This window comes from Chamaea fasciata, unplaced genomic scaffold, assembly GCF_029207755.1.
Source record: "Chamaea fasciata isolate MVZ Bird 193981 ecotype frontalis unplaced genomic scaffold, bChaFas1.0.hap1 SCAF_5, whole genome shotgun sequence".
Lineage (NCBI taxonomy): Eukaryota > Metazoa > Chordata > Aves > Passeriformes > Sylviidae > Chamaea > Chamaea fasciata.
Window position 1 is genome coordinate 68,121,315 of NW_027094090.1, and position 13,331 is coordinate 68,134,645.

Here is a 13,331-nt window from a genome sequence, read left to right on the forward strand (position 1 = left end):
GCTTCGACAGCTTCCTGAGGAAAACCGCCGAGGCTTTGGGTTTGTTTTCTCTCTGTTAGGAGCGCTGTAGGAAAAGGTGATTCCAGAAGGTGTGAAGGGCAGCGTTTTGTTTCAGCGTGTTCCTTGTCAAGCACTTAGTTTAGATTGCAGAATGCCATTCCTGTTCAGATGTGGGACTCTCATTGGCAGAGGCAAAGCAGACTTCTCTTCTGCAGGAGCAGAGCTGCTTGCTAACTAACTTTCTCATTAAAGTGTCGATTTAAACATGGGTGTTGCCGGTAGAACTGGGGAGGTATTGCCAGTGTGTGTGGAACTGGTATGACTTCATCTGCAGCTCTGTGTGTTATTCCGACAGCTGCTTGAGAAGGCTGCAGGAGTGTCGAAGGGAGATTATGAGGACACCTGAGAAAACGAGCTGTATAATGCTGAAGTTCTGCAGACGTTAACGTGGATCACGGAAGTACTTGATTACACATCCCTAAGGAGCCTTCCTGCTTTCCACAGCCTGCAGTTGGCCCTGGAAAGTGCCAGGTCACCTTTATTTTGCTGCTGCTCTGTAAGCAGAAGGGTCATGGCAGAAGGTGGTCGTGTTTTATGGCAGTGCAGCTGCAAGCTGGCCAGGGAGCATCAGCTCTCTGCTCATCCTGTTGACAGCGAGGCAGATTCAGAGCATACAGTTAGAAAAATGTCAGAGCTGAAGCACTGTGTTCCACCCCCGTGGGAGTGCAATCAAAAGAACTTCGGAACAGGGGAGTCCATGTTACAGAAGGGTGGACAAAAGATCTGTGTGAGTGTGCTACCTGGCACTGAGAAGAGGCACGTTCTGGTAATCCTGCTCTATGGCTCTCTTGCCAGTGGGATGATTTGGCAGGTGATGCCTGCTATTCAGAAAGTATTTTGCCTGTCATAGGCTGGAACTTCGTGGTGTACTTCAGTCATGAGTGCTTTTGCTATAATCTGGCAGGTCCGTTGGCTTTTTATACCTGGATCTGTATTTCTGTCTTTCCCTGAAGTCCTGTTTGGTTTGGTTTGGTGTTTTTTTTCCCTCTGCTCATTCTCATGTCTCCATCCTTTTATCTTTAGTAAGGTATTTTCTCCCCTGTATTTTGCAGGCTAAAGGCTAACTTGCTGCCTTTCTACCAGCTAATCCTGCAGGATGTCTTGGTCTCTGCAGCTAGTATCTGGCCAAAGGCCTGAAAACAGTGAAGTTTAGTGCAGAATCCAAATGCTGTTGTTGCCTGGCTTGGTGTCTTTGCTGTTACACTGGCATGGCTCCACATCTCCTTCACTGGCTTGCTGCTCCTGTGGCCTTTTGAGTTATCATCTGAACAGCCCTTGCATGGCTTTAGCCTGAGGAATATACTTCAGGTTAGCTGAAAAGAGGAGGAAAGGTCTTTTCTGCCAAGTTTGGGCTGCCTCATGCTCGTTTACTAAATTCCTGGTTGCCTGCTGTGTCCTGCAAGTATATTTGTGAGAATAAGGAGGTTCAGAGAGAGGAGGTGCTCTCTGTTCACAGTGAAAGAGGAATGGTGGGTACTAGTAAGTCAGTTCTTTGTTTTTATTTTTTAAAAATGTATGGAATTGTGTATTCCATGGAAAAAATTGGGAAAGTGCTGTGACAGAGAACTTGGTGCAAAATCCTGGCCTGTTGCTTGCTGTGCTTGAAACTCTCATGTATTTCCTGGAGATTTTATTGTTTGCTTGAAAATTTTAAACCGTCTCTGTCTAAGTTTCTTGAGACTGGCTCCCTGCTATTTGGAAGACTTCTTGTTAATTTTCAAATTGTCTCTCTTATTTGATACAAGTCTCCCAGGTTTTATTCCCAGTGCTACCTCAGTCTTTTCGTTCTTGCTTCTCCAAATTGAGCAGCAAACCTCAAACATTTGCAAAAGATAAACATACAGAATTTCTTAGAGGCACGAGCAGTGATGAAGGATTTTGAAACCCAGGGAGTGAAGGGACAGTCCTCATAAGTGACTGCTCTGGAATCCTTGTACCAGTCTGGAAACTTTTCCATACATTCTTGTGTTGGTTCTCCGTAGGACGTCTTGGGGATGATTATTGGATTGCATATAAGGAGTTTTGTGTATTGAATGGTTTTAAAAAGGTTGCAGTTAATGCTCTTTGCTGGTTATCTGTGTCCATTTCTCTGCTTTTCTTTCTCTTGTGAGCTGAATATGAGCGCGTGTCATTCTGTCAAGGCATTTGGAGTCCTTGCTTACTGTGCCTCATCCAGGTCAGCATGGATTTGTTCGGTGCATCTCATCGCTGTGTCTCCTCTCTTCTCCAGCCCTGGCATTTGCTGTCCTCATAGCAGTGTGCTTAGCAGTACCAATTCACTTCAGATACTCCCAAGTTCTTCAGCAAGACTTCTAAAAGATGGGAGTGTTCCCTTCCCAACTCATCATCATCATCTTCCAGTGTGACAATCCGTGGGGTTTCTTACCCGTGACTTCTATATGGATATTTCTTTCCACAGTGTCAGCAGCTGCTCAGTGGTTTCCACACTGTGATTCTGTGGTACATAACTTATCTGTGGCCACCTCTGCTCTGAGTTCCTGCTCCTTAACTGGGGGTTCATGAGGAGCTGGTTCAACTATTTAGTCAAAGCTGATGCAGTCCTTCCTTTCCCTGCTGTGCCAGTGTGTATATTGGTTTGATTTTTGGTCTGAACTGATTCTGGATGATGGCTAAAAATTGCTTTTTTGGCAGGTGGTGGGGAGCGCTCAGTAGCCATCTGCTGGTTTAGCTCCCTGTGTTGTCTCCCCATGGCATGGGACAAGTTCTTGAGCCAACACGGAAGAGGGGTCAGGAACCAACAGCTGGAAGTGGAGCTAAGGAGAAAGCTGCAGTCACATCTTGAGCAGATCCAGCAGGCTGCCGGTGGAGGGGAGAGAGCTGCTCCCCCTTCCAGCTCCCTGCTGCTCACATTATGGCAGCTTCAGAGTTTGCTGGAACCTCTTCTTGTGTTGATTCAACTTGCTAACCCAGTCCAACCTTTTGCTGATGGGGTGATTTGAATCAACCTGGGGAGGGGCCCTTAACTGAGGGAGGGGGTGGAACATCATTGCTGGGGCTTTGGACTGAGAAAAAAGGATTTGGGAGAAATGAGACTCTGCTAATTGCTTTAGCCAGGCTAAACTCCGTGTCAGTGAAAGAGAATGAGCGTGTTGAAGGTAACGCTGTCCTTGCCTCAGGGTACCCAGAGCTGTCCTGGATCATCACTGAAAGTAGAAAGGAGAACGTGGGAATTTGTGGAAAAGGCCACTGGACTGGTTAAAGAAAAGCATGACAAATTCTAACAGCTTAAAATTACCACTTAAGCACCAAAAAAGATGAAAAAACCCCTTTTTAGCTGGCAAAGTGCTTGTTTTATGTTGGTTTGTCACTTTGCATCCCGTGGGCAGCAGCGTTTTTATGCCTGTAACAGATGCCCATAAGTCAGATGTACAAAGCAAGACTTGAGTAAACAGGCGTAAGGAAAAGGAGACTTGAGTGTCCTGGGGATTAGCAGCTTTCACTAAGAGAGACCGGAGTTGCAGCCAAGAGAAATAACGTGGTGTCAGAACTGGAGTTTGGTGGTGGGAAGGGGGATGCTGGTAGAATTTCTAGTTGTAAAAGTAAGGCAAAGAAGACAATGTCTGGACTTTAATACTGCATGTGGTAAACTTAGGACAGGTCTTAGGTGAACACTGGAGTTAAGAAGCAGCTGCTGACTCGGGGACCTCTACTGCCAGAAGTTCCTTACCATGTAGATTATACTTTTTGCTGTTGAAATGTGTTAAACTTGAGATTTTGTAACTTTTGTGTTCTTTAAGGAAACATTTTTTCCTGCTGGTGGTTACAAAAAAAAAAAAATCCCTTAGTTTATAACTAAGCATAGCTTTTACTCTGTGTTGGGTACTTCAATTACAAGAATTACCTGCATGTAGACCTCTCAGATCACAGAGGATGTGGTAATATTCATTACTATTTCTGTTTTTCATTTCCAGGATAGGTGTTTCTATCTTTCAAGAATATGTGTTTCTCTTCAGTGTATTGTAGTTTGTTGCAGTTACGCTATGTTTTATTATTATGTCTATAGGAAGAGAAATAAAAACTTTATGTAAAGAGTTCAGCTTATTAAAAGAAATCTGAATTGTATCTTTTTGCCCCATTATAACTTAAACTGCCAAATAGGAGATGCTCTTGGACTTCTTCCCAGGCAATTAGTGCAGCTCATAACTTCATTATTGAGGAAAGCCATCTCTTCAGTGTCCCGTGCTTTCGAAGTTGGGCCAGGGTGGGATCTCCTGGCACGACTTTGCTCTTGGCACTGCCGCCTGAGTGCAGGAAACGCAGAGATGATACTCGGTGCTAATGCTGCCAACTCCACTAACTGGGTTTTACGGCACACTGAAGCTGTGGTGTTTTCTGGGAAGGGCTGGAGGCAGTGGGGAACAAACCCAGTTTTTATTATTTTGGTGATGCAGGCTTCGTTCCCGAATGTCGCAACACATTGGAGACCTCACCGTGCTCATCTGCCAGCCCCTTGGAATGTGTCACGAGTCGTGGCTTTGAATCAATCTGCACGAAGCCACCCATCCTAAGCGTGGCTGTCTTTCTCCTGAGCTGCCGTTCAGCTGAGCTGTGTGCTTGATGCACAAGTGTTTGTCTGCGGGCTGGGCTCCAGCAGGGAGTGAGTGACCTGTGCAGCGTGGCTGTGTGAGGCTCAGCAGTGCCTTCAGGCCTGCCTCATCACCTGGTGTTCCAGCTCAGTGCCTGCTGTGTGCATGGCTGCTCCGTGTCCCACATAATAATGGAGCTTGCACTCACTGGTGTGTGGGTTTACTTTTTTCCAAATGCTGGGCACGCTGTCTGGCTAGGGAAAGCTGTGCCAGCTGGCTGCGCACTCTCCTGTGTGCTCCAGATGACTCTGAGCTGGCTGTTAACTAGATTTTTCAGCTTACAGTTGTAGGAGGGCTTTAAAAAGTAAAGGGTTTTATTGCATTACAATTTTTTACACCTTGCAGTTTGTTGGATGCTTCTTTTTTTTTTTTTCTGAAACATGTGATCTTCATAAGCAATCTGCCCTTCAAGAAAATGGACTCTAATTAATTTTAAATCTTAAGGGGTGGGAAATTATGCAAGGAAAGGAAGGAGATAGCAAAGTAAGATAATAATAAATTCTTAATATTAAGATTCTCCATCTAATTTTAAAAAGTCTACCCCTTCTCCATGGGAAGATAATCTGTGAACTTGAATGGTTTTTTTCTGCAATTAAAAAATGTCTTTTTGGGGAAGGGAATACAAATTTGATATTAAAACCAAGGAAGTTTCACTCCTCCCTTGTAATAGCTAAAGTTCATCGTAAGTTATATGCAGTGTTTCTAAATTTAGGAAGACAGTCTAAGCAATTCAGTTTTCTTAAAAACCAACAAAACTCCCACCACCCCAAAACATATATAGAACTCATTTAATTGCAGGTAGATTAAGGAACTTTCTTAGTTCTTTCAGCTTCTCCCAGTTCACATGTGGCAGTGTCTTTGAGAAATTGGTTTGTGATAAGATAATGAGGGGAGTAGTCCAATCTTGGAAACCAAGCGTTTGAATTTACTGAAGTCTGTTAATATTTCTAATTTCAGTGTGAGTTTGTCATACAGGGAGCTGTTCCTCTTCTGGCAGAGTGGCCCTTGACATTCCTGAGCCATGCATGTCTGTGGCTCTGAAAATTTTGACCTTTTGGTTAGGACATCCACCCTGCTGCAATTTTGAAGTGCCCACCACCTATGCTGAGGAATAAATCTGCAAGATCCCTGTGAAATGTGTGTGGTGACAGGTAGAGGAGTATTTATGGATCTGACTGCCTCTGTCGTGCTCTGGTGCTACAGTTTCTGAGTAAATGCAGGGAAAGGTGGGAATGTTTTCTGATAGTAGATTTAAAAGGGTGTCATTGTCTGCCTTACACAAATGTAGTGTTTTCCTGAACCTTTTGTTGAAGTAGGAACGAGGCTGGGATTTTCATAACGCTATATATAGCTTGTGGTTAAGGACAATTAAGGAGGCATATTACATTTAAGGAGCTGTCTTTTTTATAGTTGCTGTTTTACATTAGTCATCTCAGCTGTTGTTATGAAAAGTACACAGACTGTGCAAACTGACAGAGTAAGCAAATAAAGTCTATAAAATGAAGGCTTTGTGTTAGACAGCTGAGCAGGAATGGTAGGGCTGAGTTTGAAAGAGCTGTGTTGTCCATTCCTGTAGATTTATTTTTCTCCCTACCTCCTCATACCGCCTTCAACGCTCTAAACCAACGTTTGCCTCATGCTGTGCAATGAATTTTGTATTTTTATGTACTACGTGTAAAATGTCTGAGATACATAATTCCAGGGAGTATTGACATGCAGGTGGCTCTCATAGCTTGATGTAAATTATGCTTCTGTAGAGGTGGGGTGTATATTATTAAATTCTATCAAGAAAAATAATCCTTGCTCAGGTGAGCCAGTGCTGCTTTGCTCTTGTCTGTCTGATCCTTCTCTACAGTGCAGCGTCGTTTGGGCGCTTCAAACCTCCATTTTCTTTAATGTTACTTCAATAATGCACAACCCAGAATAGCGAGCTGCCCGTTACCAAGACTCGCAACCAAGCTGAAAAGCTTCGAGCCGGCGCTTTTTAACCGAACTCCAAAAACATCTCCCCGTATTTCTTTTCGTCAAGATGCTCTTAAATCAGTAAGACGCACCACCGCAGTGCAAGTTACGCTTGGTAGGAGTGATGTTAACACATCTATCTGTCTGTTTGTCCCCTGTGTGTGTCCTGTGTGCAGCCGCCCCGCTGCTGCTGTACGCCAACCGCCGGGACCTGCGGCTGGTGGACGCCGCCCAGGGCCGGGAGAACGCCACGGTGCTCGTGGGCGGCCTGGAGGACGCGGCCGCCGTGGACTTCGTCTTCCTCAAGGGCTTGATCTACTGGAGCGACGTCAGCGAGGAGGCCATCAAACGGACGGAGTTCAACAAATCTGGGAGCGTGCAGAACGTGGTGGTGTCCGGGCTGCTGTCGCCCGACGGGCTGGCCTGTGACTGGCTGGGGGAGAAGCTCTACTGGACGGATTCGGAGACAAACCGCATCGAGGTCTCTAACTTGGACGGGTCGCTGAGGAAGGTTTTGTTTTGGCAAGAGCTGGATCAGCCCAGAGCGATCGCCTTAGATCCTGCAAGAGGGTAAGTCCTTTACAAGTACCGGAATTTGTGCTGTTTCTCGTTCGTTGGATGGTTTCAAATGCTGCTGTCGAAGTCGCGCCAAGCCTTTTTGCATCGTTTGGTTCTCTTTCTCTTGGTGTGATTTGCAGGCTTCTGAAGTTCCGTTCGTATTGGTTTGTGAGCAATCACAAACTTTAAAAAACAGTGCTGGAAACTTAGTTTGGCTGCAGTGCAGAAGATTAGCAAAAGTGGGGAAGTTCTAACCTAGAACCTAATCCAGTCTGCTTTCCTCAAAAGGCTGTGTCAGCTGCCTGTGGACAGACTGATTTGTGCCTCTCTCTGAAGTGTCAGGAAAGGAAATTTTTGGAGCTTTATTCGTTATCGATATTCATGCTTTATTGAAGCATCTGAAAAAATGGGAAAAGTCAACATACTGTATTAATAACAAGTTGAGATGTCTTTTGAAGCTGAAAATTTTCAAGAGAGGCTCCTTCCCCCACCTTTGGGGGAACTCCTGTTTCAAGAAATGCTGTGTTTTTGTCTCAGCTCCTTCTAGAACTGATGTTATTTTCTCAGCTCCCGTGTGAGTCCCTGGACGTGGCTCTTCTTGCTCTGTTCTTGGGACAAAGCAGCATTTGCCAACAATGGAAAATTCAGTGGAGTTTTGGTGATGTTACATAAGTGGCTGGCTTGAGGTTGCTCCAAAGGCTGTCTTCTGTGACAAAGTGTTTGGGAGAGTCAAAGTGAAATAGTAATGGAATATCCTTGATGCTGTGCAACCTCTTGGAAATATTTTATATCTGTAGTAATGGACTTGTTTTTACTATATCTTTTCACGTATGTTTTTCAACCAACTCTTTTTTTAGTGGGGAGAAATTAGTGCCTTGTTTCTTTGGAGAGATGAAGGTTGTGTCTTGTTCCTTGCCACTTCTTTGGCTTATAATTTTTGTTTGGCTTTTTTCCTCCAAAAAGAAGAAAATCTCTGCAGAACACAGCTTCTGTCCTGAACTTCATAGAAATACTATCCCCTGAATATTTTCTTCTACAGTTTCAATAGTCCTTTGACAATTTATAAACAGGAAATATGTTTATTTTCTGAACGTGCAGTGTGATATGCTCAGCAATGCCAACTCGATGTTTGCATACTCTTTACTCTTTCTTAATACTTGACACCAAGAGGAAAATACAAGAAGAAAAATTAAATGGGTCCAAAGTAAAGCAAACCTGTAGCTTTTTCTGTGCTGATGATCTGTTAAAGCAGTAGAAGTAAACATTCCTGAAAAGATGCTGAAATTTAAAAAAAAACAACTCTAGCAAAAAAAAAAAGCAAACACCAAACCCCCTTCCCCAACCCAAACAAAACCCCTCTAACCAAAACTAAAAAATAACCCCTCCAACAACTGTAATTTAAGGACAAAATATTTTCTTTCTTCTGAATTTTTGAATAGGTCGCTTTCGAAATTGTTCTGTGAAGGGTATATTTCAGGAAGGTAATACAGCAGTATATCCACTTTCTGGTTTGCCATACTGCAATTGCAAAAATTGCAATTCTCGTATACAATTTTATAAAGAAAACCCTTCAGCTTTTAATAAATTTGGTTACATTTCAGGACAGCTTCCAAAGCTTGAAATATAGGTGGAGGGGTGACATGAGCACAGAGATGTAAATTAAGAAAGATAAATAATTCCCCAAACTGTTCTTGTATGGATGCTTCTTTCACTAATATTTACATATTTTTTTTTAACCCTGTAATTGTCTTTTGGTTTCAAGATGTTGCCTGGCAAGCAGTGGTAGGAGTAAGCCATAAAAAATTCTAAGAGGAATGAATAAAATCTGAAGCCTGGAAAAGCAAACCCCCTCACATTTTCCTGCAGTCTAATCCACCTCCTATTACGCTCAGATGCTATTTGTTTCAGATACAATTTTCTAAACTTGCAATTCATGAAAAGAAGTAATTTAGCATCAAAACTTACACTAAGGTCGTCTTTACCAGTAAGTTCAGCTTTTCATCAAAGTCAAATTGTGAAAAATAGCTTATCTGAAGTAGCATGCATCAAGTGTTTCGTGGAAAAGCTGATTTAAGTCCCAAACTACTCGTCTTTTCTGGGGTTGGATGTGTATTTATTAAATGTCTGTCTTGCTGAAAACATGAGAATGCCTGCTTGGAACCAAAATGTTAACAGCATAAACTGGCAGAGATATATAGTGATGAATAGTGGATTTTCTTGGAAGTGTCCCACACAGTGGAATTTAGTGACATGTAAATGTTTCGGTGGTGCTCTGGTGTTTCTCACGGCTGCTGCTGTGGGATTCTCCAGGCTTGTGGAGGTGACTTCTTGGTGCTGCTGTTGATGCTTTGGAGGAATGCCACTGGGCCCGTTCAGGGCACCTTACAGAAGCAGTTGAGGCATTAAAGAATAAATGCTTTTTGCAGCCTTTACTTCCCTGCCAAAACCAGCGGGTGATGGTGTGTGAGGTTCTGTGTGTGACTGAGATGCTGGAGTAGAAGTTAGACTTGGTTCCCACGTCTGTTATCAGGAATAAGAAATGCAATGACTTTGCTAATGGAAAATATTTCTTATTTGGTAACTGAGGCACAGCAGCTTTGGGTTTTTTTTTTTTTTAACTTACTGTAGGAAGGTGTTAAAACCTGAAACATCTATATTCTTCTGAGCTGGCAGGTTCCAGGAAGGCTCCTCGGTCCTATCCATCCTTTCTGGACCTGTTTATTCCTGGCTGGGGTTAGACACGAGACCCTTTTTACTAAGATCTGCAGCTGGGGATGGCACTGACAGTTTCATGGTGACTTTTTGCCAGGGGAAGAGCAGGTGTTACATCACCATGTGCAGGAGAGCACTCGATTTAAGAACAGCTCACATGGAAGTTGAGCAAGCAGAAAAGAGATTTTTCTACTTCAGCGCTCCTTGAGCAAGTACTGCTTTAAAGTGCAGTATTGTCTATTTGCACTGCTGTTTCCTTGTTGTGTTGGGATTTTTGTTGTTGGGGAGTTGGTATGTTTGTTTACTTTTGGTTTTTAATTTGTGCAGCCCTTTTGTCCTTACGGTAAAGACTTCATTATCACAGTTTCAGTTCCCCCAAAGTTACCCTGTAGACAACTGGATCAGCTTTCTTCATAAGGAGCGCTATCAGAATGAACTGGCTTTTCTCACTTCTACGTGCGTTGTTCACCGCAAAGGGAATTTTAAGTGCCTCCTAGAAGTGGTGACTAATTGCTTGCTTTTCAGGACGTGCTTTAAATCAAGTGACTCTATAGAGTTACCTTAATTGTTAAGGTCTTGTAAAACTTTTGGGTTGTAAAGGGTTTTGGTTAATGAATGGAATTAGAGTACAAAGAGCAACAGCACTTTTTATGGCAGCCGAAGTTGATTTCGAAGTTGATTTCTGATTTCTGGACGAAGCACTTTGAATGTTGGGGAAGATCTTCAGGTTTAATGGGTACCCTTCCCCCGGGAGACTTGCATTTCTTTTCATGCAAAATTCTGCAGGGAACACACACTTTCTTTCTGCAGCTACTTCTTTTGGGGTTGTTTTTTTTTTTGGAAGTTGGAAACTGGTGTCTGAGCAGGTCAAGCACAAAAGCAGCTGTAGTGCGGACCTTACATCTGCACATTGGAACAAAAGATTTGGGGGAAGTGGTAGGACTTCTGCTGAGTGGTAGATGTTTTACAACAGAATAAGAAAAGGGAAATGGACAGTTCTACTAACAGTTACAGTACCTCTGATTTTGGGAAAAAAACCATTTAAAAATAAAAAAATATCAGATTTTCTCAGTAAATTCGTTTGTACAGCATAATTTTGTTTTCAGGCAAGTTACCATTACACAAAATGGCACTCTCTGGATGTAAATTCCCAAAGTAGTGCAAATAACCGAAGGCTTTGCTTCATACCTTCTCTTGCCTGATGCTGCCTCTCCCTTGAGCAGATCATTTCTGCCTGGAGATCTTTGTGCTCTCCTCTGCTGACAGCAGTGTTTCAGAGGTGACAGATCAGTGCGCTGATTATTTCCTGTATAGCCTGGCCTGTGTTCTAAGGAGGAGGTAATGCTGAGGTTTTACAGGTGACATGAAATCTGCAGTCGCCTGTGATTATGGCACGGAGATTTATGAGATGTATTTCATCTTTCTTCACCTGAGGAGGCTCAGTTGATCAGATGATTTGCAAATACATCTCTAAATTCAGGTAATAGCTGGGATATTAAACAAACCACAAGGCGCTTTTTCATTACTTAAAGATTGCAACAGTATTGCAGAGGCTGTCTTGCTGAAACTTGGCCAGGAGTGGCCTACCTTTCCTAGTTTTAATCTCACTGACAGGCAAAGCTTGGCAAAGTTGGTTTGAGATTGGTCATGTATGGTCCATATGATGCTGGTTTCTAGTCCTGTGCTAGATGCAGAAATTGTAAAGGTGTCGTTTTATTGCACAGCTCAAAATGTTGGTTTCTGCCTCGTGGTCTCTTTTCTCCCCATGTGAAGAAGGAGGTGAAGGAAGGTAACCAGAAACCCACATATTTAAAACAGTGAGGACTTGGAGAGGTGACCTCTCTTGTAAATCTTGCTGTGCTGGTTTTAGATGTTACTGCCACTGTCTGCCTATCCTCACCCTACTGCCAGAGGTTGCCAGGAGCTCAGAGGAACATGTTTGCTCTATATTTTCTTCATTTTGCAGTTGTTTTACCTAGTTTGTTTTTTTTTTTTTTCTTTGTGGGAGGAGATGGGAGACATTTGGCTTGCTAGAAATCAAACTAGAGTGCACAGAATTGATTAGTGCAGAACAAACATTTTTCCTTATGGAACTCCTATAACAGAGTTGCAGATGCTTTTAGCTGTAGGCAAGTTTGAAAATAGTTCAGATTGTTCAGGTGAGACATGTAAATATGGTATGGGAAATGATGGTCTATTGGCAATTTAAGGCGACTTTCAAGAGTATGATTTGTCCTGTCCTTTAACAGGTCAGTGCTGCAGTGATAAGGGTGACAGGAATTAGTTTAACTTCATGCAGCTTGCTGTGAAGTATCCATGTATCAAAGTATACTCCAGATTTGCATGCAGTGTTTATTTCATAAGTTAGAAGTAAGTGTTTAAAGCGAGGTAGTAATTTCTGCTCTGCATGAATAACGTCTGGGGATGAGTCTTTGGGGCAGGCTTCTGTATCTGCATTTTCACTCCCTGCAATTATAATTTAGCATCCAAGTCTAGACTATGAAGACCTGTTGTATTTAAAAGAAAAAAAAAAATCATGATTTTAAGCTTGTTATGCATTATGGTAATTAAAAAAAATTTTTTTCACACACTTTAAAAAATAAAAATAGTCCTAAGATAACTTTTATTAACTTAACAGGATCTCAAAGCGACCATATTAATTTACAGCAGAGAGTTATAATCTGATAAATTGTTCATTCTATATTCTTGCTTGGGAAGTCTCCAAAGTAGCATTGCTTGTTAAGGAAGCAGAGAGGCTTTGAATGAAAGTCCTTGCAGCTTCTGGGGAAGGGGCCAGAGTAAAAAAACCAAACAAACCAAAAATAAACAACCACCAACCAACCAAAAAACCCCTACAAACAAACCTTCTCTCCTCCAAATGTAACTTAGATAACTTGGCAGTGTTTGTCAGGAAATCGTAATTTCAGAATTCGTGACAGCTGTTTGAGACTTGTAGCAGGGAGCTTGTGATTGCTTACTAAAGCCACTGCAGCTGACTGAGCTTAACCATCGCAAGGAATTACTTTTAGAACTCATCTTGGAGAAAAGTTTTGTTTGCAACCTCTTTCCTATCTCAAGGCAGGATATTGTAGAGGGGATTTTTTCAGAAAGAGTGATGAGCCTTGCAGACTGTGTGTGTTAGGGCAGATCTGCACCAGAAGACCAAATCAGCCTTCAGTGATCACAGCTCATTGCAGCACGGTTTGTTTAAACTTACTTTCTGCGTCCTGCAGCCATCTTCTCGCCTTTCTAGACGAGCTGCAGTGCCACAAGCACACTTTGTGCCGTGAGATGAAGTTGCACTCGCAGTCGTTGCTGTGACGGGCGTTTGTAGCTGTGCAGACCCAGCCTGAGTCACAGTGGGTCAGAGCACTGTGCTGGCGTCTGGCCTTTTCATGGGGTGCGCAGATGGAAGAAATCTCCCATTTCCTT

At 42.9% G+C, this 13,331-nt stretch overlaps 1 protein-coding gene across 3 annotated transcripts in view; it reads left to right on the forward strand.

The window, feature by feature from the left end:
* Positions 1-13,331, forward strand: part of LRP6 (LDL receptor related protein 6) — a 103,484-nt gene that overhangs the window by 7,266 nt on the left and 82,887 nt on the right. For 2 of the 3 annotated variants that reach the window (XM_066184311.1, XM_066184312.1), the window contains exon 2: positions 6,806-7,199. The exons of the other annotated variant lie outside the window; for it this stretch is intronic. In XM_066184311.1, coding sequence (XP_066040408.1) covers positions 6,806-7,199 — 394 coding nt within the window. The remainder of the gene's footprint in view (positions 1-6,805; positions 7,200-13,331) is intronic. 3 annotated transcript variants of the gene reach the window in all.